This window comes from Rhinolophus ferrumequinum, chromosome 11 (genome assembly GCF_004115265.2).
Source record: "Rhinolophus ferrumequinum isolate MPI-CBG mRhiFer1 chromosome 11, mRhiFer1_v1.p, whole genome shotgun sequence".
Lineage (NCBI taxonomy): Eukaryota > Metazoa > Chordata > Mammalia > Chiroptera > Rhinolophidae > Rhinolophus > Rhinolophus ferrumequinum.
Window position 1 is genome coordinate 15,477,924 of NC_046294.1, and position 26,031 is coordinate 15,503,954.

At 49.9% G+C, this 26,031-nt stretch overlaps 1 protein-coding gene across 1 annotated transcript in view; it reads left to right on the forward strand.

Moving 5' to 3' along the window:
- SYT13 (synaptotagmin 13) overlaps positions 1-26,031 on the forward strand; it is a 43,162-nt gene that overhangs the window by 12,264 nt on the left and 4,867 nt on the right. The window contains exons 2-5 of the mRNA XM_033121321.1: positions 15,492-15,717; positions 18,276-18,410; positions 20,563-20,864; positions 25,232-25,361. Of these exons, the coding sequence (XP_032977212.1) occupies positions 15,492-15,717; positions 18,276-18,410; positions 20,563-20,864; positions 25,232-25,361 (793 nt within the window). The remainder of the gene's footprint in view (positions 1-15,491; positions 15,718-18,275; positions 18,411-20,562; positions 20,865-25,231; positions 25,362-26,031) is intronic.

Here is a 26,031-nt window from a genome sequence, read left to right on the forward strand (position 1 = left end):
ACGGACTGTCTTGCTCACCCCTGTGGCATACGGTGAACGGTATTTACTAGATAAAGGTGTTGGGGATGAGGGGTCAAAGTCTCCTCCACATAGGACATGTGCAAAGGTCCTGTGGAAAGAAAAAATGTCACTTAGGAGGGACTGGAAGAAGGTCAAGATGGGTACAACACAGAGGGCATAGGAAAGAGTGATGAGAAGTGGGGAGGTGTGTTAGGGCAGAGCCACACAGCGCCTTCTGGGCCACCATAGGTAGCGACTGATGTGACAAGCAAGATGTGACACAGTCAGATTTGGGTGGTAAAAAGATCCTTTTGGATGTGGGAAGAGTGGAAGTGAGGAAACCAGGGGGAAGACATGAAGAGACTCTGGTGGTTTAGGCCACTCTGATGGTGGCAGTGGTTTGGAGAGATGTTTAGAAACTAAATGGACTGACTTTGCCTGTGGGTGGGGTATGGTCTTCAGGCAGGGGGAGTGAGTTAGAGACGACACCGGAGTTTTTCCCTTGCCCCACTGCATGCTGGTAGCAATTAGTGAAATAGGGAATACTCAAAAAAGTGGAGGTCCTGGGTTTCAAGTCGTGAGTTGGTTCACTTGTGTGCAGGGAGAACGTGAGGAGTCTTCGAGTTATTTCCATAAGAAGTCGGTTGTGCCAGTGGTTCAGCTGGTCTGGAGCTCACAGTGTGGCTGTGAGGTATATGGGGGAGCTGGAGACGTGTCCTTGGGAGTCCTACGTAGGAGACCGCAACTGCAGTGGTGGCATGGCTGAGACCACCCAGGAGGAGAGGAGAATGAAGAGGGAAGAAGTTCCTAGAACAAGACCTGCTGGACACCACCATTTAATGAGACAAGGAGAGGTGGTCAGAGAGGAGGGAGAAAAACCTAGAGAATGTAATGTGAAAATAATAATAATAATAATAATAATAATAATAATAATAATAATAGAAAACACTTTTTAAGAGGAAGGGAATCATCAACTGGGAAGCCTGCCGCTGAAAAGTCAAGTAAGATAACATGGACAAAATCCACGGGCATTCGATCGTGAAGGTCTTCGGTGACCTTGGAGACCAATGATGACCTTCAGTGGGTCAAGGGAACTTTTACATCAGAGAGTGGGTAGCAAGTGATGAGTGAAGCACTCAGTGTAGGCAATTCTTCTGAGATGTGTGGCTGCAAAGGGGTGGAGAGGGTGAGGGACAAGCAGGGGACAAGAGCAGGGGACAAGAGCAGGGGACAAGCAGTCAAAGGATCATTGAGTACATTTGAAAACTGATCAGAAGGAGCCAGTTGAAGAGAAAATGAACATTCAAGAGAAAGAGAGGCGGAGATTGAAAATGGCTAGTATGAGGCTCCCACAAAGGCAGTGGGGATGGGGCACAAGGCTCGGCTGGAAAGACTGACTGGTCTTGGAGGGAGAGCGAGAGAGACCCTCTCCCTGCGGGGTAACAGGTCTGGGATGGGACACAGCATCCGTCCCAACAAAGGAAGGCAGGTTTACATGTCTGTGAGCAGGACGTTCAGGGGCCTCAATTTTCTTGGCTTCTTTTTTCTCTACGTAGGAAGTCTGAGGAGACAGAGGAGTTCCAAGGTGGGCTTGAGGGAGGAGTTAGGGAAATGGTAGGATTTGCGGGCAGGAGGAGAGCGTGTTGGAGGTCGGCGACCATGGGTTCATCATGGAACTATCCGCCGTGGTGAGTGACTCTCCTGCAGGGCAGGACTATTGGATGCAGGCATCATGGTGTAACCGCGACGTCCAATGTTGGAGTTTTACCACCTGGCATCAGGGAAAGGACAAGGAGGCAAGGGGGGGAGGGGTAGATTCTAAAAAGGTGTAGTTGAAATGTTGGTCCAGGGAATGGAATCGGGAAAGTTGCAAAGTGAAGAAAGGGGAGAGAGAGTGGAGGGCTGCCAGGTCCGAAGCCCCCTTTGGTGGAAGAACAGCCGTGAAGGGCCTCGGTCAGCCAGCTGGAAGCAGGGGGCTGTGGCCCTGAGGGCAATATGCCAAGCAGGGTCAAAGTGCCAGAGCCCTCCTTCAGTTCCTTCACAAGGTAGGCAGAGGTCGGGGTGAGGGCACAGCATTAGAGTGAATAATTGATGGACTTGAAGTTGTTATTGTTGAGACGAGCAGATGAGTCAGCAGCTGGTGGAGTCAGCAGTCATGTGCCATATGGCGTTTCTGGAATTCTTCTTTATTTTAGGAAAACATGAGACTCAAAAGAAGGAGCACCTTGAACCTATAACTTCTGAAGCCCACAGGAGGCTCAGGCAGGGCGCTTGCCGTGAGTCTGGCTGTCCTAGTGGCTTAACCTCTGGAAAGCAGGAATGACACTACCAGTGTGTTTTCAGTTCGCTGAATCGCAGCCTCAAATCCAGGCAACGTCCAAAAGTGCACAGATTGTCCCCAGTAGAGCACATCAGGGCCCATGGCCTCTGCAGGAACAGAGGAGAAGGGGTGATTCTGGTTGTTGCCACCACTGGAAAGAAACCAAACTCCCGATGACTCCTGCAGGTGGCCTTTGGGAGGCTGCACTAACGGCCACAGTACATGGAATGGTTATTGCCTTCATAAATAGTATTAATAATTACGTTGTCATTCAAACGACCACTCTAAAATGATCTGACTTTATGTCCCAGATGAGTGGAGGACATGAAGCCCTTGTGTCATGCAGGGTGTCACGCGGGGTCTCTGCTCCCGCTCCCCACATAAGAACGCAGGACATGGTGATGCCAAAAAGGAACACCCACGGAGCCATAGGTAGGGGAGTCACACCACTATACTCTCACTGGCGGCTGGGTTGGAGACACAGGAACCAGGAGCCACACAATTCTCAACCCTCACTGCGCCGCTTGCCAGCTCAGCCACCATCTCCTTGCTAGCCCCCATTTGCTGCTAGCCTAGCCACGGCAGTTATATTAGTGGCCAATGTCTCACTGGTTACAGCTGATGGCCAACTAGCCACAGCTGATGGCCATTTGATCACAGTCGATGGCCATTTACTACCTGAGCCAGCACCTTTCTATGTGAGGCCGAGAGCCTGGAAACTGCTTTTTGGGGCTCTGTCCCCACACCTTGGGCTTTGGGTTCCAGTGTCACTGTGCCCCTTGCTTGCTGTGTGATGGCAGACTAAGGACTTCATCTTTCTGTGCTTCAGTGTGGCCATTTGTTAACTGTGTCATTGTCATTGAATTGCTATGGGGATTAAATCAGGTAATCCCAGGAGGGCAGTGCCTGGCCGTTTGCATTTCTAATCCTCCTCCCCTCACCCTGACTCCCGCTCCCCCCAAACCTGTCCCCATTTTCTATCCCCCATGCCCTAGCCCCAGAAGGCCAGGTCTGGGGGTGTGAACGGTGCCCAGCTTCTCCTGGCCCCAGGATACTCTCCATTCCTGTTGCTTTCCTTCACCATCCACACCTTTGTAAATATCTGCTTTGTGAAACTCCCCTCAATAAACCGCTTTGAATGTGCCTTCGGTTCCTCCCAAATCCTTATTGGTAGGACACTCAATCAACATTAGCTATTATTATCAACCCTAATAATTAATAACAATAAAGGGACAGTGTGCATCAGAGTGAGTGTGTACAGACTGGCAAAGTTCGGGGCCAAGAACCATAAAGCAAGCCCTCTGTTTGCACAAGGCTTGATTGTTTCAAAACTGCTTTTGTTTTCCCATTTGAGCCAGCCCCTAGCCTGGTACTCTGTACATCTCAAAGCTTTTGACACGTGCTTGCCAAACAGACCCTCCTGCTGATAAGAAGGTTCAATTCTCTCTCATTTCACAAAGCTTGAAGTGAGCTAAGGAGAAATATTTGACATTTGTAGTGACTTAGAAACAAGTACTCTGATATTAGCAACGTTCCGTGATGAAATCGCATTTTTGTGACAACATTCGTAGGCTGTTGGAATGGTGACTCGTGTGAGGCAGAAAGAAAATGCAATAGGCTTGTATTCTGCTTAAAAGAAGGAACAGCTACATCTGTGGATGATACTCACCGGTTTTGAGTCAGCTAAAATGACAGCTGAGAGGAGCCTGTTAGAAGCAGCCCCTCAGCAGCGGTCCTTTGAAATCTCCTTGCTGATCTCTCACGAAAGTCACACAGAAGACCCAGTGGCTGTGGCTGTTGACATGTAATGATGCTCAGGGATCATGCTGTTCTGGAAAAGCAGACCTGAGAGATGATAATGAAAGTACTTATTTCTTGCTATAACTCTCTTGTATTCCTTCCGCTCCCTACACATCACTCCACCCCTAACCACTGCCACATCTTCCTTGGAGAAGTCTCAAGCATTGCTGCTTTCCTTTGTCATCTCGACAGGCATACCCTTACTTCCTCTCACCTGCATTGCTCCCACCATGTCTCCGGGCTGGCCTTCTCACCTCCAGCTTCCTCCGCTTCAGTCTCTCCTGCACGCATCTACTAGTTTGATTTACTGACGCCATTCTCCTAATCACAAACTGGCAACGCCGCTCCACTGTTTAGGAAACAGAATTCAACATAGTTGGCTCGGCATTCACGGCCTTTCATCTCCGGGCCTCACCATTCCTTTGCAAATCCATTTCTCCAAGCCATCCAACCTTTCTCTTCGGCAGGTTTCCCAGGCTCACCATGCCCCCTGTGTACCCATGCTGCTGCCTTTCTCTCCATCTGAGATACGTCCGCTTCTCCTATTTGTAGTTACCCTTGAACGTTGGGCTGAAGCTCTCCTCTAGGAAGCCTTCTCTGATCTCATTGACGATGGAGTGTTCCTCCTTAGGTCTTCTGTAGCACACCGTGCAGACATTTGGCCTTTTAAGACTACTCTCTCTACTTATGTACCTTTTTATAAGTATGCATCAGGAAGAGCATATAGCTTTTATCTTGCGTATCAATTCTTATTCATTGGTAGTGGCTTCCTGGAGCCCTGGGCTGAACAGGCTGTGTCTGAGCACGACAGGAAAGAAGGCTTTAAATAGTTTATTCATGTCTGCCATGGGCATAGGGTAGGAGAGTGGTACCACAAGCACTTCATAATTCCCATTTGTGATCTCCATCATTAGATGATCAACTGCCTGCGGGCAAGGACTAATTCATGTATCTTCTGTGGTCTGTCGGGTGGGTGAATACATAGCAGGCAACAAGTGTGTGCTGATTTCTGTTTGATTGGCCAGAAATATGGGTTTGCCTGATTCAAGGGTTTTGGCTTCAAGCCAAAATATAAGGAGAATCTAGTTAAATCGTCACTGTCCTGTTTTGAAGCCACACTTTACACCTAGGCTGTTTTTAAACTGCCAGGTTGAAAATTGAGGTGCTTTCCAAGTGTCTGCACATAAGTGGATGGATGGCTTCCATTAGTGGTTCTCTGCACTTAGTTTCCACGCTGCACCACCTTTGAAGGACGGCATTCACATGTTCAAAGGGTTCTACAGAATTCACCTTTTTCTCTCCCACTAAGAAAAGCTTATCAGAGTGTGAAAGAGGTATTGTGTGTTATAAGAATAACCTTGAATGTGCTCTAATCAAATGGGTAAAACAAAAAGCTATCACATTTCAGTACTTTAGCTATCATTTGTAAAATATTGGCATAATACCAAGGTTAAAAATTATCGCCTTTGTCAATGGTTTCATCAATGAGTCAAGCATCATGGAATCAAAACGTCCTATAGCTGCTCTAGAAGAAGATTCTGAATTCATTGTCAAGGAAACTGGCATGTAACCAGATTTTCCAGCCTTTAATTCCAAATGACTCTCTTACATTAAAAACATAGCCCCCAGAAATGAGAAACTGAGAAAAAAATGTCTAAAGTATTCAAACAGACACCGTTGGTTAAGACCAGAGAGACGGATATTAAACATGTGTGTTCTCGTCTCACAGACGTTATTGATGATGCAAGGCTGAGATCCCCTCCTACACATGGACTCAGTTCAACAGAAAGACTTTTAAGGTCCTAGTAAACCAATACAGTGCCAGGGGTGGGGTGGGGGAAGTGGAAATTTTGGAAGGTAAAGGAGGGCTGAGAGACTTTGCTCTGAGTCAATCTCACTGCCAACAGCCCTGCTATGGTGGCTGGAGATGGGAGGCTAGGATGGGGTGGCTGGAGTGGGAAGGCTGTTTGAGCCCCAGATTACTGATCAAAGGGGTTTTCAGTGACCTTTATAGATATCCCAGCTTTCAAAAATGTTTATGACAAGTGTTAATGTGGTTCTGACATAGTTTTGACATTGTCTTGGCTCATGTCACAAATGAAACACATTTTCAGCACAAAGAATGTCAAGCTTGGGTTCAGTACTGAGAGTATTAACAAAACTGATACCCAAACATCTAAGCAGTTCATTAAAAAACCCAGGTAACTGGTTGGGGAGAAGAATGGGGTCACCAATCTAATGATCTGGTACCTGCCAGCAAATCGAAAACAATGAATCTGGATGTTTCCATGTTTACCTGTTTATGGTTGGTATCCAGAGACATAGCCCCCAGGGAACCGTGGGATGTAGTGTGCGGTTAGAATGGACTTGGGTTCCAAGCCCGGAGCTGTCATACATTAGCTGTGGGATCTTGGACAAGTGTCAAAATCTCTGAGCCTCCATCTCCTCCTCTGTAGAGAAAATATTGAAGTTATTTTAATTTATTAATAATGGTGTATACAATAGAGAAAATAGTAGACACTTATCTATAGGGTGGTGTGAGGATTATATACAATAAAGTTTGTAGCGCTTCTCAGAACATCTGCTACACGGGAAGTGGTCAAGAGATGGCAGCCAGATTGCCTTTTCAGGCATTCCGATAGTGACTGACGAAGTCAACGCAGGAACTACCTACAAGAAGTAAATCTCTAGCAGGACCTTGACATTTTGTGGTTTTGTTTTGTTTTGTTTAATGTTGATTTTGAATTCTGTTTCCTCTGGAAATATTGGGAGAGTGGCAACACTCATTGCCCCTTCTCTTCTCATTGGGCCTTTACGCTTTAGTTGTACCCGCTCTTCTCTGAACACACCACAGACTCTCAAGCCACTGCCTTGGCCCAAAATGACCTTCTCCCACCTCTCTACCTGTCCAACTGCTGTCTGGGTTGCAGAGGGGGTTGCCCTTCAAAAGTGAGGGCTTCTGAATCTTCCGGAAACATCTCCTCACCCCATGCACACATCACCCTGCCGCCTCCCCAGGCAACATTTGCTCTTATGTACTCTGTCTCGGATTTTGCTGGTCTCCATCAGAGCGGTTATGATACTAAACCCCCTGCTGTCCACTCCAACCACCCATATACCGTGTGAGAGCAGGAACCAGTGTCTTCAGTGACTTCCATCACGTAAAAGGTTCTCAGTGTCGAACAACGATCAATGAAATGAATGAATGGATGGCCTGCTGGCTGGGGTTGAAGGGGGGAGGTGGGACATCCTGCCCCCAGCCCCAGCAGGCTTCTCCTTAGATCAACCAAAGGCCTTAGAAAGATAACGGACCATTGCACCTGTGGTTCCTTGGTCTCACCCAGGCAGGGAAGTGCTTGGCCAAGCTGGAAAGCCTGCAGGCTCCGCAGTCACACGCCTGGGTTTCAATCCTGGCTCTGCGTCTAGTTGACTGTGTGACTTTAGACTGACGTCCTCTGTGCCTCACTGTCCTCCCCTGTAAAGGGGGGGTAACAATAACCCCTCCCTCATGAGGTTTAAATGAAGGTGAAATGCTTACACCTGTATCTGACACATGATTCATGTGAGATGTGATTTTCCTCCAAAATTGTAGCTCAGGAAGCCTTTCCTGGCCCTCAGATTCTTAGTGCACACTACTCCCCACTCCCATTTGTCCCTGTCTTGATAGTACTTATTCCTGAGACTGCCTCAGCTGGTGTCTTGCCTCCTACTCCACCGGCCATGCTCTTTCCACGAGGCAAATGATTGAATAGTGTTTCTATAGCTGATCAGCCTCTAGAGCGTTAATAAACGTTGAACAAATGATTGGATGAGTGACTATCAGCAGAGAAAGGGTGTCTGTTATTTCCAGTAATGTCTCATTCTTGCCAGGTTGGGAGGTGCATTTACCCTACTGACAGCAGGGCTAATCCACCAACAAACCTCCTAGTCCGTTGCATCAGGTACAGGCTGGGCGCGGAGAGTGTACTGGGTGAACCACAAACTAGCCTTTTTAGATTTTAAAATAACCACGGAGGGGAAAGAGACTAGCAGCAGGTGAGTCCCCAGGGAAGGGGATTTGAGAAGGGATTTGGGGCACAGCCTTGTAATAAACAGAAGAGAAGGTGTTGGAAGGGATACTAAAGGATGATGCTGTGCCTGGGTCACCATGGAAACACGGCTTGGCGCCTGGACCGGAAGATAAGCTGCTTCTTCAAAGTGAATTTCAACTTTGCAACTTGAAATATGCTCTCCCCCTGGGCCCTGGCCCTGTGGATTGGACGATAAACAGCCAAGAAATAGAAATCCTAGTACCAGCAGCTCACCAGGAGCTGGAGATCTACCAGACAAATGTTTGTGGGGAGCTGTTACTTGACTGAGACATGGGGAGGTTATGTCTGGAGCGGCTCACTGTACAAGAGGACATGTCTGCATCTCCCCAACCTGGATTTCTGGGGCCTCCCCCAAATCAGGGTATTCCCACGTTAGCCTCAGGGAACCGTGGGGAGCTTCTTAGACATGCAGATTCCTTGGGCTCCACCTAAGACCTCTGGGTCAAACCCCTTGGGGGGGTTTTCTGGGGATCTGAATTTGATATTTCCCCGAGTGAAATGTATGCACATCAGAGTGTGGGAACCAGCACTTACAATCCTGTTCCTCTGCATAAAGGGCCTGCAGGGGCAGGGGCAGGGGCAGGGGTGGTGGGCCAGGCAGTGGCCCAGGCATCAGCTTAATGGCCGGAAAACATGGGTGAGCAGCAAAGTATGACTAGCACTGTGAGCAGGTGGGCAAATGGAGGCCCTGGAGTGTGGGTCAACTTAGGGCTTGGCAGCGAGTCAGCCTGGGTTTGAATTGAGCCTCTGCCACCACAAGCCGGCCATGAATCTTCCTCTGTAACATGGGATTGATCCTGGTTGCTGTGAGGATTCAGTGAGCTTATATCTGACCAGTGCAGAGCACAGGTGGGCAGAACCTCATGAATGAAGAGACCGGGACACCGAGTTTGGAGAAGAGCTAATACTCTTTTTAGGCTGTGAGAAATCAGTTTTCATTGTGTTCAGCCACGGAGGCTTGGGGATAGTTTGTTACATAGCAGTTCGCCTTCCCTGACTAATACAGGCTGTGAAGAGTGGCCTGTTGCCCGTGAAGGTTCAACCAGTTGTATGTGCAAGGATGCTCTACAGAGGGAAAGGGCAAAGGAGATCAAGTCTTTGGGTTGGTTAAGAGCTTCTGCAGCTACACCCCAAATTCTCTCTAGAAGAGTGATCTATATGGTTGAAGGAAAACTTGGACAGAGGGCATTTCCACTGACAGACTCAACGTCTAGTAGTTGGTCCTCGCCCGGAGGCAAAATGACTGTTTCCCTCCGTTAACTTCTAGCTTAACTTCCAGCATGTTGGCCAACATAGGGAGAGAGTCCTGCTTCTCCATTAGGGGAGAGTGTTTGTGTGTGGTGGGGAGGGGAAGGGATGAGCAGAGGGAGAGTGCTGTCAGTCAGTGTCCTGGGATACATCCCAAGTCACAAAATAAACAAGGGGAAGTTTTCATACTAAAACAATCATATAGAGTCAAACACAAAAAGTCACATGAATTCTCAGATAAGACTGGAAACTTCAAGAAAGATTCCCAATTGCTTCAGAGACTGTCCGTTCCCTGGAGTAAGCATCCCCATTTTATAGAGGAAGAAATGGGGCACAGAGAGGTTAATTAATCAGACCCAAGATCACACAGCAAGTAATTGGACTCCAACCAAGCGCTCTTGTTTTAGAGCTCGAACGCTGACCACCAGGTTATATTTCAAACTCTTGTATACATGTTAGTATGCATACTTATCATGTTAGAGCTCAGAGTGACAGAGGCTGGCGGGTGCTTTTCCCTGGCCCAGCTCTCCTGTGAGGGGGCTTCACTTTGCTTGGCTGCAGAGTCCAGCTGCAGTGGCCCATGGTTGGCACCATTCGAATACTCTATGTCCAACTCTTCTCTCTCCTTTTTAAAGTTCAAAGTCAAAGTCATTGGTCTTTAAAGTCAAAACCATCTGTCCCCTTTTCCAGCCACTCTGCTTCCCCCCACCCCCATGTCACCTCCTGGGTGCTGTGACGCTTTAAGATGAAGACCCCAGTGTGAAAACCCAAATTAATAAACAATCTTTAGGTGAAAAAAGTAATCATGTCACAAAAGTGGTCACGTAATCTCTCTCGTAAGGTTAAGTGTTTGTTTACAGATCATTAATTACATAATTAATTTCTTTCTTTCTTTTTTTCTTTTTCCAACAGAAGGCCCATAGGGAGGAACAGCATCTGTCTTTTCACTCTGTGTTCCTAACGTTGAGCACAGGGCCTTTCCTGTAGTAGGGCTTAATAAATATTTGTTCATTAAATGAAGGTTTGGGTCCCACCTCCCTGCGCCATCTGTCATAGCCGGCGTTACGGGAAAGCTCGGCTTGCTAGAGGCTTCTGTGCTGCTCTCCACCAGGAAGTGCTATCCAGGGATGCAGGAGGGAGAGGGGGCGGGTGGGCATACACAGGGTGCACCAGTTGGTGTCCAAGGCAACTGCTGGATGTCAAGGTGTCCTCTTCCAAAAGGCCACTGAAGACCTGCTGGGAGGGGTCGTGAGGAAGAAGGGAGAAGAGTTCAGTTTTAGGCTTCCAGCTCGCTGTGGACAAGTTCCCTCCGTGGAGTTTTCACTCTTAACACACCTGGGTTGCCCTGGGGTGGACACAGAGTGTCCCTGGGTGTTTCACACCTCAGCAGCCACTGAGAAGCCCCAGGACAGGTGACAAGAGAGGTGGGGTGTGAGTGTGACGATGAGGTACTGTGTGGCTGTGCCCGGGAAGCCAGTCGGAGTCCAGGCAGAGCCTGCCATGATGGGGAGGAGGAAGTAGTCCAAGGCCCCAGAGACGGGCGAGGCAGGGCGAATCCAGGGGCACATCAGAGGGGTGTGATACACCCTCTGAGGCTGTTTCTCCTCTACCTGCAAGACCGAGCACAGCTGGGCATTCCCAAATTATTGAATGTCTGCTTCCACTGGAAACCTACCCTCATCTGTCCTGCATCTATGTTTGCAGGCCCTCTTCCCTGGGTTTAGGGGACATTTAGAGAGAAACCCCACTTCCAAATCCTGCCCCTCCTACATGGAGATGCAGGGTTTGAGCACAGGCCCTTCTGCGGGGCCCGGGTCCCCTGAAGGCCTTCTCCTTCCCAGGCGTTTATGCTCGCCACCTATAATCCTTTCCCAGGCTCCCTCCCTCAACTCCCAACCTCTTTTCTGCTTCTTGGGCACTGAAGTTCAAGCTATTTAAGTGGAAACATAGATACATTTGAATGATGTGGTGGAACCAGCGTTTGGAAATGCAATAAATAAAATTGTACAAGAGAATGAGATAGGTAATCAGCTGCTGCTGGCACTACTTGAAGAGGCTTGTGTAGCAGCCATCAGACTCTGCTCTCGGCCTGGTCGAGGGGCTATAAATCATTATCTACTACAGGCAGCCGTTGCTCACAAGATCTTACCAAGGCAGGGCAAGGATGAACAGCAAATGAGGGTGACTTTGGCTGGATGCAGAGAGGTTCAGGGATGGGGGTGGCTGTCCGACCCTAGGCAGAGTTTCTCTATACCAGGGTCATGATCTCTTGGGATGCTCGATAAAAATGCAGTTTCGGTGCTCTTAGCTGCAAGACCCCAATACAAACCGGCTTAAACAGTGAGAATAATATTGCTCATGTAACTTGAAGAGCAGAGGTAGGACGGGTTTGGAGCTGCGTTGATTCAATGGCTGAATGACACTGTATCAGAGACACAGCTTTCTTCTGTCTCTCCACCTGCTCTCTACACTGTCACAAGACGGGGCCACATGCTTCCTGTCCCGCAGAGGAGAGAATTTCTTCTTCTGCCGTGGAATGCAAGTCCTTCCATTCTGTCTGGGTTGGCTTCCCCAGGACAGGTACTAAGCCCTGGGCCAGAAGCCCAGGATAATGCCAAGAACTGTTAGTGTTAGAGCAAACAGAACCTCTCCTTTCCTCTCTGGGAGCTGAAGTGGATCCCAGAAAACCTGGTGACCTGAAGGAAGACGGAAGGTGAGGGGATGGCTATTGGTGGACAGCCGAGAAAAGCCTGACCTACTGCTCGGGGCCCTGGAGGTTATGGGGGACACATAACTTGAGACGCACCGCGTAGGGAGGCAGGTGGACCCAGGCTCTGCAGAGACTTGAGGCAACACAGAGTGAACCTCACTCTGAACTGAGCCGGATAGTTATTTCCCCATTAAAAATGCAAAGTCGGTCAAATCGTATCACACTGGGAATTCATCAGCATAGCCTTATTCTAAAATGATCGAACTGGGATGAAACCAAATATAAACCCCCAAATCGTCCCCACACCAGCCAAACGGGCTTAATTCTGGCCCCGATAAGTGATGGAACCGATGCCTCTGAGAAGCAGATGCGTCGTTCTGTGGCCTGTGGGAAGCAGAGCACTTGTGTGCAGATGAGCGGGAGGGAGCAGCAGGGCTCCGGACCCCAGGACCCTGCAATTGCCACTGAGAATCCAGCATCCAAGATGAACGGGACTTTTTTGGTTTGAGAAGAAGCGGCAGGGTGGTGGAAATGACACAAATATGAAGTCAAACCAAGTGAAAGCTCAGTTATATGCCACTTGTCAGGGGTATGACCTTGAACTTCTTTGAGCTTCCGTATCCCTGTGAAATAGTATAATCAATGTAACTCAGACTTAGATGAAATATTGGAGGTGGACACCACTTTGGAAAGGAGAGAGCCGTGGGGACATTGGTCATTGCTCTGTGTGCCTTCCCCAGGGAACCTGAGCTCCTGTGTCAGGAACACAGCTTTCCTCCCCATCCCTCCTTTCATCATCTAGTCACCCCCTCCAAGGTCTAGCTCAGGGGCTGGCTCCTCCCCCAACCCCTCCCCGGCCTCCTGGACTCCTTTGCTTGCCTCCCACGTGTATCGTCTTTTCTCCCTCATCGGTCATTCACACGCACTGCCTGCTGCCTGCTTCTGCACACTGACTCCGAACTGCCAAACATACCTGTCATTTACTCTCTTGTTTGTGATTATCTCCCTGACTCACCTGTACTGACAAATGAAGACCTGTATCTCCCACTTCACTGTAGCTCAGAATGTGGGAGTGGAACAAACCTTGAAATCACCTGTCGCGTGAGGTGACGACTCAGTGAGGTGAAATGACGTGCCAAAAGTTCCTCAGCTCCGGTGGTAGGGTCAGCACAAGAAGAACCAGGCCCCTTCATGTCCAGTGACCCCCCTTTATGGGGTGGAGGTGCCAAGGGGACCTGATTTTGCAAATCATACAGGTCCTTCCTGGGGGGTAGTAGTTACTATGTGTACCAAACGGTTCTGACGGGTGAGTCCTGTGTCTGGCAAAGGCTTGAGGGCAGAAGAAAGGTTGGCAGCCACTGGCACAGTGGGCTTTGGAGGCAAGCTGATATGTTGAATCCTGCCTCTACCCCCACTGTTTGATCTCAGCAACCTCACTCCTCTTAGATGCTTTTCGTGCCCACACGGGCCAGGCCCACTCAGCATAGATCAGACGCTTCCTTGCTTGGGTGCATTACAGTCCGCTGCGCAGCGTTTCTGAGGGGGGAATGAAGTGTGTTATTCCCCTGAGCCCCTTAGGGAGTTCTGAAGAATACAGGGGGTGATGCATTGGCGGCCACCTACGTGATGGGCTGCAGGAGACACTGGCTCCTGCCTCTTGCCCCTCTGGGCCGTGTTGCGCCTTCTCGTGCATCCCCCGTCCACTGTCCAGTCAATGGGGATCATTAGGGATGCCCCTGTCGCCAAGATCCAACCACCCTCAGAGTGTCAACCAGGGCTAAATGTCCAGGATTTGTCCTGAGTAATGAAACACAGAGGGTGAAAACACGGTAAACGCGAACTCTGCAACCGTGTAAAATGTAAGCACCGCTTGCCCCCCAGGGCTGCATCTACCCCCAACCCTGCTCTCCTCAGCCCCTGGGCCACTCCTGCCACTGGGTGGAGCGGCCTTGACCCCTGGCCAGCCCCCCCAGGAGCCTCAGAAGGGAGAAGCAGAGGACCAGCATGGCGGGCAGGAAGCTTCTTAGGGGACTCCACCATGGGTCTGTGTTACCTCTATTTGGAAGCCCTCGTGTGGGCTGCCCAGCCAGGGTGCCAGCGTTTCAAATGCTCGATCTGGTCATCAGTCTTTGATTTCCCGGGGACCAGGCAGATCCCTGGTATTGCTACCTGTTCTATAACTTTGAATCCCTCAAGTGAGAGAGACCTCAGTCCCTAATGAGGCAAAAATAGAAGATCCCACTCCTGCATGAGGCAGTCCCATACACGTAAGGCTGGATAAGCAAGCGAGTCTTTGTATAAAGAAAAATATGTCCTTTCCTCCAGGTAGACTAAGTAAGCCCTTCCCCAGGGCGCAGAGCTGGGCAAGGGGTGCACAGACTGCATTTCAGCCCCCACTTGCCCCTCATCTAGGGACCCTTGTGCAGTGCACAAACCCTACAACTGAACATGGCAGCCCTAGCAACCGGTATGTCTCGCATCTCCCTGTGAGCAGACACTGCGAGGCAGCAGGGGCGCAGCAGGAGCACAACAAGACATCATCCCACTGCTTATGGATCTCATGCGTTATTTGGAGAGACTGTCCACAAATAGGCCAACCTGTGACAAAAACAATGTAGAGTGAGATCAGTGCCGTAAAGCAAAGAGCAGCATGTGGTGACAGAGAGGGAGAGGCTTGGAGGAGGAACTTAGAGCAGGAGGAGGTGAGGGTGGGTGGCTGCGGGGGCGGTTGAGGGGCAGAGGCTAGAGCCAGAAAGAGTTCAGTCTGTTTGAGAAGCAGGGAGCTCAGTGGCTGGAAGGGAGCAAAAGGAGAGGAGTTGGGGGTGACGCCAAAGGTGAGCTGGGCCAGGCTGGCCAAGTGCTCCGAGGTCACTGCAAGGAGTTTGTTCTAAGTGTGGTGGGACCACTGGCATTTTTGAGCCATGAGGTGGAAAAGGGGTGGGGGAGAAGGAATAAGAGAGCGAGACCAGGAGGAGAGAAAACAGAGGCAGGTGGCACGGACAGAGCAGTGAGGAAGGACCACCAGTCCTAGGCCAGGAGAATATCTGGGGGCTCGGCTGTAGAATGGTAGGAGGGATGGATGGAGGAGGGCTTGGGTGAATGAGGCTGACATCTCCGCAGGTCCTGGTGTGACTATGATGCTGTGGGTTCTGGTGGGTTTGGAGGTAACGTTTTGCCTTCCCAGGTCACGCTCTTTGGAGCAGGAGGGAACCACAGCCCTCCTGCCTCCCGTGAAAGGTCAGGTCATCACTTCTCCCACTGCTGGGTGGAAAACAGACACGAGGTTCTCTCGTGGACTAACCAGAGTGATTTGGGTTTGCAGTTCAATGTTAAAAAATCCACGGAGCCCGTCCAGCCCCGAACCCTCCTCAGGTTCCCAGACATCTACGGACCCAGGCCGGCTGTGACGGCCCCAGAAGTCATCAACTATGCAGACTACACGCTGAGGACCACGGAGGAGCCGGCCGTGTCTGCCAACCCCCCAGCCCTGAGTGACAGCCGCCTCAAGAGGCAGGTCACAGAGGAGCTGTTCATCCTTCCTCAGAATGGTAGGGGTCTCCTGCACCTCACTTCCGTGAGCAACATGCAGGGGGTTTGCCAGCATCTTTGTAGGTGTTGGGTGTGGCCAGCTCCAGTGTCTGTGGCACCTGACACTGGGCAAGCAGGTGGGCACAGGGCCTCAGAATTATAGTGCTTTATTCCAGCCGATGTGTTGCCACGTGGCTTCTCTCCTAGGCGTCCTCCCTCCCCCCAAGCTTTCCACTAGGAAGTGGAGAGTCCCTTTCAAGTCACATGTACAGCTATGGAGAGGGTTCAGAGACGAGTTAAATGCTCTGTCCTTTTATATACTTATTGTGTGGACTTGGCCATGTTGCTAACTTTTTTGGACCTCAGTTTCCTCATCTATGAAATGGAATCATACTATTACCTGCTTGGTCAAGTTGTAAAGTATAAATAAAATAATGCACGTAAAGTGCTTAGCTCAGGACCTGGCACAAGATGTCATCAAAATATTGTTATTATTATTATTTCTATTCTCCTTGTCAGTATCACCATCAAGAATGTAACACTGTCAGGTGTATAGTGCTATGCTGGGCACTGGGGCAGATGTGCAAAGCAGAGACAGTCCCTAACCCAAAGGCACATACGGACCTTTATAGGGAGGCAAAAACTGTAGCTGGGAGAATAGATTGTGTGGTTTGGGATTTTGTTTTGTGTGGCTGGAGATGAAGACAGTGGAAGCAGAAGCAGCATAACCAGCTTTGACATTGACCCTACGCCTAATGTGTCTCCTGGCCTGGGTCCAACTGTACCCCATGCTGGCCAGTAAATAGGTGCCCCCCACCCCAATCTGGCCCAGAAGTACAGTGATTAGCCTAGCGTTTCTTTAAGAACAAATTCACGCAGTGCCTGCATGATGCAGGGATCCTGGTTGGCTTTTAGCCTCCATGTTCGCCAACCCACATTTTAAATAGACTGAAAATACACACCCATTGAAGACTTGAGAGCTTAAGGTGGGAGGGTGGGAAACAATTTGCTGGAGGACCCTTGGAGGTGCTAAAATTATAATCAAAATCGCAGGAGGGCTCCCTTGTCTCGGGAGTCCCAGATGTGTCAAAGCTCAGATGAAGCCAGGATTGGACAACTCTCCACCGAGGAGAGCAGGAGAGCAAATCAGAGCCTGCAACTTTGAAGAATTCATAACAAATTAGTTCGTCCTCTCCTTTTCACGTTTCCTTATTCTTTTCCTCATACCACAAGGCAACAACCAAGTTCTGATTCCACAGAAATCTATTAAGAGTTGATTGGCTCAGCAAACATTGACCAGAGGCAAGGGAACACAGGGGAGGAGGACACCCGATGGATCAGACAGTCCCCATAATGCGCTGAATGCGGTCTCCCACCAGCCACAGTCCTCACCAGCAACTTGTACGGCCCAAAGTCCCGATTCTTGAAAAGCTGGATCCACTCCCGCTTTTCCAAGTGGCTCTGGCTTTGGTTTGGTTTTCACTTGGTTTGATTTTGAAGGCTGAGGCTTCAGAGGGCTGAGAGCTCCGGGGGCCAGACAAGTCCTTTCCGACACTGACCTTGCTGCCGTTGTCCCTGTTGTGCCCTTGGAAGCCACACAGGTCCTGTGTGCATGGGGGTCTTGCTCACATCCTGGCCAATCTGTCCTTTGCTTAGATCCACCAGAGAGATTTTTGACTCCTTGCAGGAACCCAATAATGAACCATTTTGGAAGTTAAATAGTCCTTTATATGTCTGCCCTCTAAATTTGTTCTAAAAATAAAAATGTTTAAATTCCATTTTGCTTAACGTGGAGTCTGCTGCAGCTGCTGGATCCTTTAATTCTTGTATTATGATTGAATAATGAGAATCTTCCAGATGTTTGGCTCCTGTTCAAGTGAGGAGCAGAGCGAGAAGTATTTGTGATTTTGGAAACTTCTGAATTAAAGACAAGGTCATTCATTCGTTCAGCAAGTATTTATTGAACATGCACTAAAGTCAAATCCACTATCCCTGATCTTAGCCCCAGCATCTCCTCCTGACTCATTCTTTTATATTTCTCTTCGGTCACGAACTTCTGGGGAGCAGGGACTGGCCCCTGTGGGAGAGGTGGAGCTGCAGATGGGCTGGGGATGGTTTGCTGAGACAGGGGGAGCAGAATCACACGGGCTGTGACAGTTTTTCTTGATGAAAGTTCACCGTGGGCCACGGGCAGGGTCCTGGGCTAAGTAGTTTCTCTACATTATTTCATTCAATGCTCATAGTAACTGCAGCAAGAAGGAACCACCATCGTTAGCATTGTAAAGATGAGGAAACTGAGGCTCAAAGAATTCAACTAACTTGTTCAAGGTCACATACCTATTATGTAACAGTGTCATAGGTGACACCAACGCCCATCTTGACCACTGGGCTGGGACGGTCCCTTGAAATAGAAGGTCCAGGACCACAGGTGTTCCCCAGGTGCAGCCCCCACGATTTTGCACCTGACTAGGAAGCTTTGGGTTTGGGTTGGCGGCATAGGTAGAAGAGATGGGAAGGGTGTGATGTGGAAAATAGGACCCCAGGGTAGGTGGCAGTGATGGCTTTACCTGCTTAACAGGTGTGGTGGAGGATGTCTGTGTCATGGAGACCTGGAACCCAGAGAAGGCTGCCAGTTGGAACCAAGCCCCCAAACTCCACTACTGCCTGGAGTATGACCAGCAGAAGGCAGAACTGTTTGTGACTCGGCTGGAAGGTATGCTGTCCGTTGACTTTCAGGGACTTCTGGGTGTTTGTCTCCCCTGGAGGAGCTGTGCAGGTGGGATGGGAGCATCTGAAGCTGGAGGGATCCCTGGGTGCTAGGTTAGTACTCTGTGACAAACAGATCCTGAAACATGCTCAGACACACAGGGCTTTTTTTTCTCTGTCTCATGTAACAGTTCAAAGTGGAGATTCCAGGTGGGCGGGCATCTGTCCTCCAAATGGTAATTCAAGGACTGGGTTTTTTCCATCTGTGGCTCCATAATCCCCTCAATCCTCTGTGTCATCTGTATCTAGCAGGTGGAAGGGGGAGAAGAACAGGGAGAGCGCACAGATATTCCTTAAAAACTATAACCTGGGCTGGCCCTGTGGCTCAGGTAGTTGGAGTGTCGTGCTTCTAATGTCGAGGTCGCCCGTTCGATTCCCACATGGGCCAGTGAGCTGCACCCTCTGCAGCTAGGATTGTGAACTACGGCTCTCCCTGGAGCTGGGCTGCCGTGAGCAGCCGGAGGTGGGCATGAGCGGCCGCAGGCTGCCACGGCTGCTGTGTGCTGCCAGGAGCGGCTGGCACCCGGGGGGAGCACTAGGCTCATCACACCAGCACGGGCCAGGGAGCTGTGTCCTACACAACTAGACTGAGAAACAACGGCTTGAACCGGAGGTGGGGGGAAGGCGGAAAAAGGGGAAAACAAAACAAAACAAAACAAAAACAACTATAACCTACACATGGCATGCATCGCTCCTGCTTACATGTCATTGGCTAGGACTCAGTCACATGCCACTTCCTGCAAAGGAGGATGGGATAATGTGCGGTGCCCAGCATAAAGAGGAAATGGGTTTTTGGTGAACAGCTAACCGTCTTGCACACTGGACAGGGCATTGTGCTGGGCACAGAGGAGGTTCTGAATGGTCAGCATTCCTAGAACCAGGTAGTCTTTCCGAGTGGGTCAGGCTGTCCTTGGTCTCCCTACCCTGACAGTTCACATTACTGTCAGCAAACAAAGCTAAGATTTTACAAAGGAATCAGGGCTAACCATGGGCTACTTCATGGCTCCAGGAAGCTGAAAGCTGTAGGCAGGATTGTGATTGGACTTTTGCATTTAATTTTATTTTTTTGAGGGAGTGTCTTTCCTTTGTATTTTCTTTTAAGATTTTAAAAAGTGATTTTTACATACTTTATTACATTTTATCTTTATTACATTTGATCTTCACAATGCTCCCATTTTGCCGATTAGGAAACTGAGGTCTAGCAACCTTGTCTAAGATCACTGCCACTATTGGTGGCAGAGCCAGGAGTCCACCCAGTTCCCTTGAAGCTCCGTGAAGAGCTTCAAGGACACATGGCCTTAGTCTTCTCTTCCTGGGGAACATCAGCTACCACTTCTCATGTTATCATTCAGGAACCAGTCATAAAAGCACCACAGGTGCAACTTGCCACATTGCAAGTGTTAAAAACACCAAGGTTCAGAATACAGTAGTATCTCAGTTTTTAACGTCTCCGTTGACGAACATTTTGGTTGGCGAATATTTCAGTTTACAAACACTGTAAATTTTATGGATATGTGGTATCATTAGATAGTAAAATTCATGCGAAATGTGCAGTTTTAGGGGTTAATTTTAAAGGTCTGGAACAAATGAATCCATTTTGCATTACTTTCTATGGGGAAACCGTACCTCAGTTTGCGAACATTTCAGAACTCGAACGGTCTTCCGGATTACGTTCGAAAACTGAGGTACCACTGTATAAAACAACATTCATGAGGCGCTGGTCCGGTGATTCACATCACAAGTAGTTGTGTGGTAAGTATTTAAAGCACAGAACAAATGAATTACTGGTGTCAGCAACAACACTGATAAAAGTCACCAGCAGTTTATGGGCCCTGGTGCCTTGGGGAAATCTCGGAGTTGTGAGGTGGGAAGGGCTCTGGGCAGCACTAAGTCTTGTCCCCGTTCTCCAAGGAGCACCAGCGTGCGCTGACATTGGCTCCCTCAGAGACCTCCCATCTGTAAAAGCAATTCCCCGAAGGTGATCAGCCCTGGGGTCTTTCACACACCCAAGGTCATGACCTGTGAGCCAGATTCCGCAGCTTCTTCCCTCCCGGGTCGTCCAGAAGGCCCATGTCTGTGCTGTTTGTCCTTGGCTGCAGCTGTGACCAGTGACCACGACGGAGGCTGTGACTGCTATGTCCAAGGCAGTGTGGCAAACAGGACAGGCTCTGTGGAGGCCCAGACGGCTCTAAAGAAGCGGGAACTACACACCACCTGGGAGGAAGGTCTGCTGCTCCCCCTGGCCGAGGAGGAGCTCCCCACAGCGACCCTGACGCTCACCCTGAGGACCTGTGACCGCTTCTCCCGCCACAGTGTGGCTGGGGAGCTCCGCGTGGGCCTGGATGGGGTCTCTGTGCCTCTGGGGGCTGCCCAATGGGGTGAGCTGAAGACTTCAGTTAAGGTAGGATTACCTCTCACCACGAAAGGTAAAGTGACCGAGCTTGGTGACCAGCTAGCTGGAACGAGCTTCAGAGACCTTCCTAGCGGGGGGCGGGGTGTGTGTGTGTGTGTGTGTGTGTGTGTGTGTATGTGTGTGTCTGTGTAAGGACGGTTGGAGTCTTGAACAGAGTGGAGGGTGGGAGCAGACCCATAGGCCAGGATTTGGGATTCCTGGTGTCTAGTTTTGCTTCTAGCTCACTGTCATGCGGGACACCCTGCTCACTGCGCCATGTGTCGTGCTGGGCGGCCTGTGGGGTCTCTGCTCCCGCTCCCCACATAAGAGCGCAGGACATGGTGAGGCCAAAAAGGAACACCCACGGAGCCATAGGTAGGGGAGTCACACCACAATAGTCTCACTGAGGCTGGATTCACACGACGTGCGACCTGCTGTCCGCTTTTCTGCCAACCGACCGACTCCCCTCTCCAGCACAGCCGCAGCAGTTATATTAGAGGCCAATGGCTCACTGGTTACAGCTGACGGCCATCTAGCCACAGCTGATGGCCATCTGATCACAGCTGATGGCCATTTACTACCTGAGCCAGCACCTTTCCACGTGAGGGTGAGAGCCTGGAAACTGCACTCCTGGCTCTGTCCCCACACTTATGCAAAGACCTCCCCTGCCATCATGGGAGACATGTTATGAGTGTATTGGCTGTGGTGTTAAGAGTATTGTGGGGACAGAGTCCCAGAGAGCAGTTTCCAGGCTCTCGGCTTCACGTGGAAAGGTGCTGGCTCGGGTAGTAGGCGGCCATCCTCTGTGACTAGTTGGCCATCAGGTGTAACCAGTTAGCCATTAGCCACTGGTATAACTGCTGTGGCTGAGCTAGTAAGCACAGATTGCAGTTAGCAAGTGAGGTTGGTTGGCAGAGAAGCGGACAGCAGGTTGCAGATTGTGTGGCTCCTGCTTCCTGTGTCTCCAACCCAGCCGCCAGCGAGAATATAGTGGTATGACTCCCCTACCTATGGCTCCGTGGGTGCTCCTTTTTGGCCTCACCATATCCTGCATTCTTGTGCGGGCAGCAGGACCAAGGTCCCTGCATTACAACCAGGTAGCACCGTGACTTCCACATTTACAGACAAAGGGACGGGGCTTAGAAGTAGTTCAGTCGCCCATGCAAAGTCTCCTGTCTGGGACATGGCAAACTTGGCCCTGAGACCAGGTGGGTGTGGCTATAAAGCCTGTGTCGTCCCTTTGCCACTGGGCCATGTAAGTGTCTGAGTGTGTGAGGTGCCCCCAACAGGTGCCTTTCCTGATGGACACACAGGAGTGGGGAGTACACTTTCACTTCCCACCTGCTCCCCTTTTTTGCTACGCTCTCTTCCTTGCCTTGTTTTTCTCTCTTTTCAAGACTCAGGAAATTGATAAAAAAATTGACAACTACTCTCAGCTGGAACGAGGCTGTTCCAAAGCACACTCTCTAATTAGTGTGTGATTTGGGATTTGTGTAGAATCATAGCCGGGGACCCTGGGAAGAGGAACCAACACTTTGGTTTATTCATCTGGTAAACCATCTTTTTGGGAGGTGGAGGGGCTCCCCCAGGGCTCTGGGGACTTAGGTGCTGCCCTCAAAAAGGCTAAACTCCAGTCTATCTTGGCAGACATCTCAGGCACTGAATCCATTTCTATCTTTCCCCCTAGAAGAGCAAAAATCATTCATTCATTCCACAAACACCTTGCCCAGTTTTCACCATGTGCCAGGTACCATACTAGCACCTGAGCAGTAGTTAAAACAAAGCCCTGCCCGCATGGCTCATCCATTCTAGTGACCATCGTACTTGTAGTCCTTACTGTTGCACAGATATACTCTCACATCCACTTAGACTGCTGGCCGTTGTCCCACAAATGTCAGCAATCTCAGAGAGCAGCCTGGAGTCAGAGAGAAGAGAAGGCACTCTCAGCGTATGTGGCAGGAGATGGCCCTGAGACCAGTCTAAGGGGCCCTGGCTCCAGCTGGAGGAGGTAGGCCGTGTGAGCAAGGTGGGGGGAGCCTTCAGTTGCTGCAGCCCAGGCGTTTTTCTTCTCTAGGCCAGAATGGGTTAACAAAGGTGCCAGCGGTGCCCCAATTATCACAGGAAGACACTCAGCCAAAAGTGGCATGTGTGTCCCCAGGGACCATAGAGCGACTCACTCCAAGGGCAGCTTGAATGATTCATTAATAGCTCAAGAGAAAGACGGGGGAGATGGGACAGGAAAAATCATGGATGGAGAGGAGAGAGAAAGAAAGAGGGTTACAAGCATACCTCATTTTATTGCACCTTGCTTTATTGAACTCCATAGATGTTGCATTCTTTTTTTATGAATTGAAGGTAAGACCCTCCACTTGCAAAAAGATTACAACTCATTTTATTAAGATAGTCACTTTTTGGCAGTGGTCTGGAACCAAACCTGCAATACTTGCAAAGTATGCCTGTATTTTTGTCGGTAGGTACTTAAAACAGAAGATGCTGTTAAACCCTCGGGCTGTGGTGCAGCTGGCTGGGCTTGTTTGGGGCTTTTGGTACCCTACACAAAGGTGACAAGCCCTTCCCAGGCTGACTTCTGGTCAAGGCTTCTCTCACCTAGTCTGGGGGCCGTGGAGCGCTCAAGCCTGCTCACTCTGTGGCTACATCCCAGGCAACTGTGGACCGCCAATAAATGCCCTTGAATCAGGAGGCTGGTACCCATCCCAGCTGTGCTGCCACCCCTCTGGATGCCTGGACGAGTCCCTGGGCCTTAGTTCCTTCACTGCGAAGGGAAAGATCTATCCACCGAGGACTCTGGAGAGCCACGGATTTAGGACTCAGTCTTTGCTGTCAGACCAGACAAGGCTCAGTTTTGCTACTTATCAGCTACGTGGCCTCAGGCAGTGCTGAGTCCTCTCCAGCCTCAGGGTCTTATGCTTAGAATGGGAATAAGATCAGCATTGCTCTTAGGGTTGTTGTCAAGATTAAATCTCGCAAAGATTTATGATGTGTCAACTGTGCGGGGTGTAGGAGATGGCTTTGTAGCGCGTACAACCTAGTGGGATAGATAATATAATTACACCTGGCACATAGTAAGTGTTTAATTAATATTAGCTGCTATTATTCATGTCATTGCCAAAGTTCCCTGCAGCTTCCAAATCATTTCATCATATGTCTAGTCACGCTGGCTAGTTGCATCGATGGGGTCATGTTGAAGACATTTTTCCTAGATGAAAGCTGTGACTCAGGCAGAGGGCTGGCCAGCTCCTTTGTTCAGCCTCATTTCCAAAGCCCAGACTGGCCCTCACTCATCCACAAACAATGTTCCCAAGAAGTGGTGCTTGTCATTCCTTAATAACTAACGGTGATAACCAAAGCAAACAGAGCCACGGTGCTTAGTGTGTCAGGCACTGCTCTAAGTCATTAAACATTAACTCATTTAACTTTTACAACCCTGTTGGGTGGAGCTATTCCAATTCCACAGATGAGGAAGTGGAAGTTTGAGAAAGATAAGTAACTTAGCCCGAGGTCACACAGCTAATATGTGGTAGGATTAGAACTCAGCACCTGATAGTCTGGTTCTAGAGTCTACATTCTTAGCATCTGCCTCCTGTGGGGCTCTTTTGGTCATTTTTGTCCCTCAATGGATTTGTTGAAATTCCACACAAATCCTTGTAGGAATTTCAGTGGAGACACTGTAAAGCTGCAGATGGGAACAGACGCGTTGGATGCTTCGTGGAGGCTTCCGCACCTCCTGCAAAGCGCAGTTATTGCCAGTGTTCTCTGGCACTTTACCTAACATCATATGCCTGGCTTTTTGTTGACATGGTTAGCTATTCTGGTGACCAAGCAAGGCCCTGCTGAGTGTTAGTACATGACATTATTGACTCTCTCAGCCCTGCAGGGGCCAGAAGGAATTATCTTTTCAAACAGGGTAATGAATCACAACGCCCCACTGCCCCCCGGAACCTGACCGGTCAATGCAACTGTGTTTCTCCAGCTGTGTTTCCTAGGACTCTAGGGTTCTATAAAGATACCCCAGGAGCTTGGGGTGGGGGTGAAAGATAAAAGGGGTTCCTGCCCTTTGCCCCGGCCACATCCTGGGTGCCATCTCTCTGATCTATTTTATAGGTTGGGGTTGAATATAAGATATTTGGAAAATCACAGTCAGTCACACACAAAACAATGTCTTATTGCCGCACACGCCGTATATAACTCTTCTGCGCCCTCCTTTCTTCTGCAAGGTGGAGAAACCAGCGCTGGTGGATAAATGGTTTTTAGGATGCCTGTTCGGGTTCAACGTGACAGCAGCCTCAGCATTAGCTGATGGGGCAGAAGACTCTCCTAAATGAAGTCCCCCTCATGCTTCCTCTCTTCTGTTTCAGGAATCTTCTGCAGGAACTGGAGAGGTCCTTCTCTCCATCAGCTACCTCCCAGCTGCCAACCGCCTCCTGGTAGTGCTGATTAAGGCCAAGAACCTCCATTCTAACCAGTCCAAGGAGCTCCTGGGGAAAGGTGAGTGAGGTGTGAAAGGAGAGAACCAGGGCCCCTTGGGCCTCTGGGAATATGTGAAGAGGGAGGTGGCTCCTGGGAGGCAATGGAGACAGGTGAGCAGGGAGGTGGGACATGTGTACATTTGTGGGGTCAGCTTCCGCTGTGTCCTTCACCCCAAGTCCACTACCCAAGTTGTAAGGACATACTTACTTCCTTAAGTTCATAGCCACTTGCTCCTGGGCCCATCCCTCCATCAGAGCCCAGGTACAAGCTCATACCTACCCAGGACTCCCAACTTTGGAGAGCCACTGTAAGGAGAATCAGTCTTACCCGTGGGTCATCGGGAGCCAAGGGTCAGACTGTAGCCATGGAGTGGACTATCTGGGCTGTCGAGGGAATTGGCCCAGCCCTTGTCACGCGGACTTGGCTGGACCCCCTGACGGGCAGGTGTTGAGAAGCTCAGTTCCTCCTTGTCCCATCTCAGCGAGCCATCAGTGTGCTCCCCACCCCCACCGCAGTCTCTTCCATCTTGTCAGCCTTTGCCAACCTGCCACCCCCACACCAGCTGAGTGTGGGTGATGGCAGAAGGTATGTGGGTACATGAGCTGAGGCAGCCTGCAGCTTAAGACGTCTGTGCCCCATATACCCAAATAAACAGCTTTTCAGTATTCTGGAAACCTTGGTTTCTCCT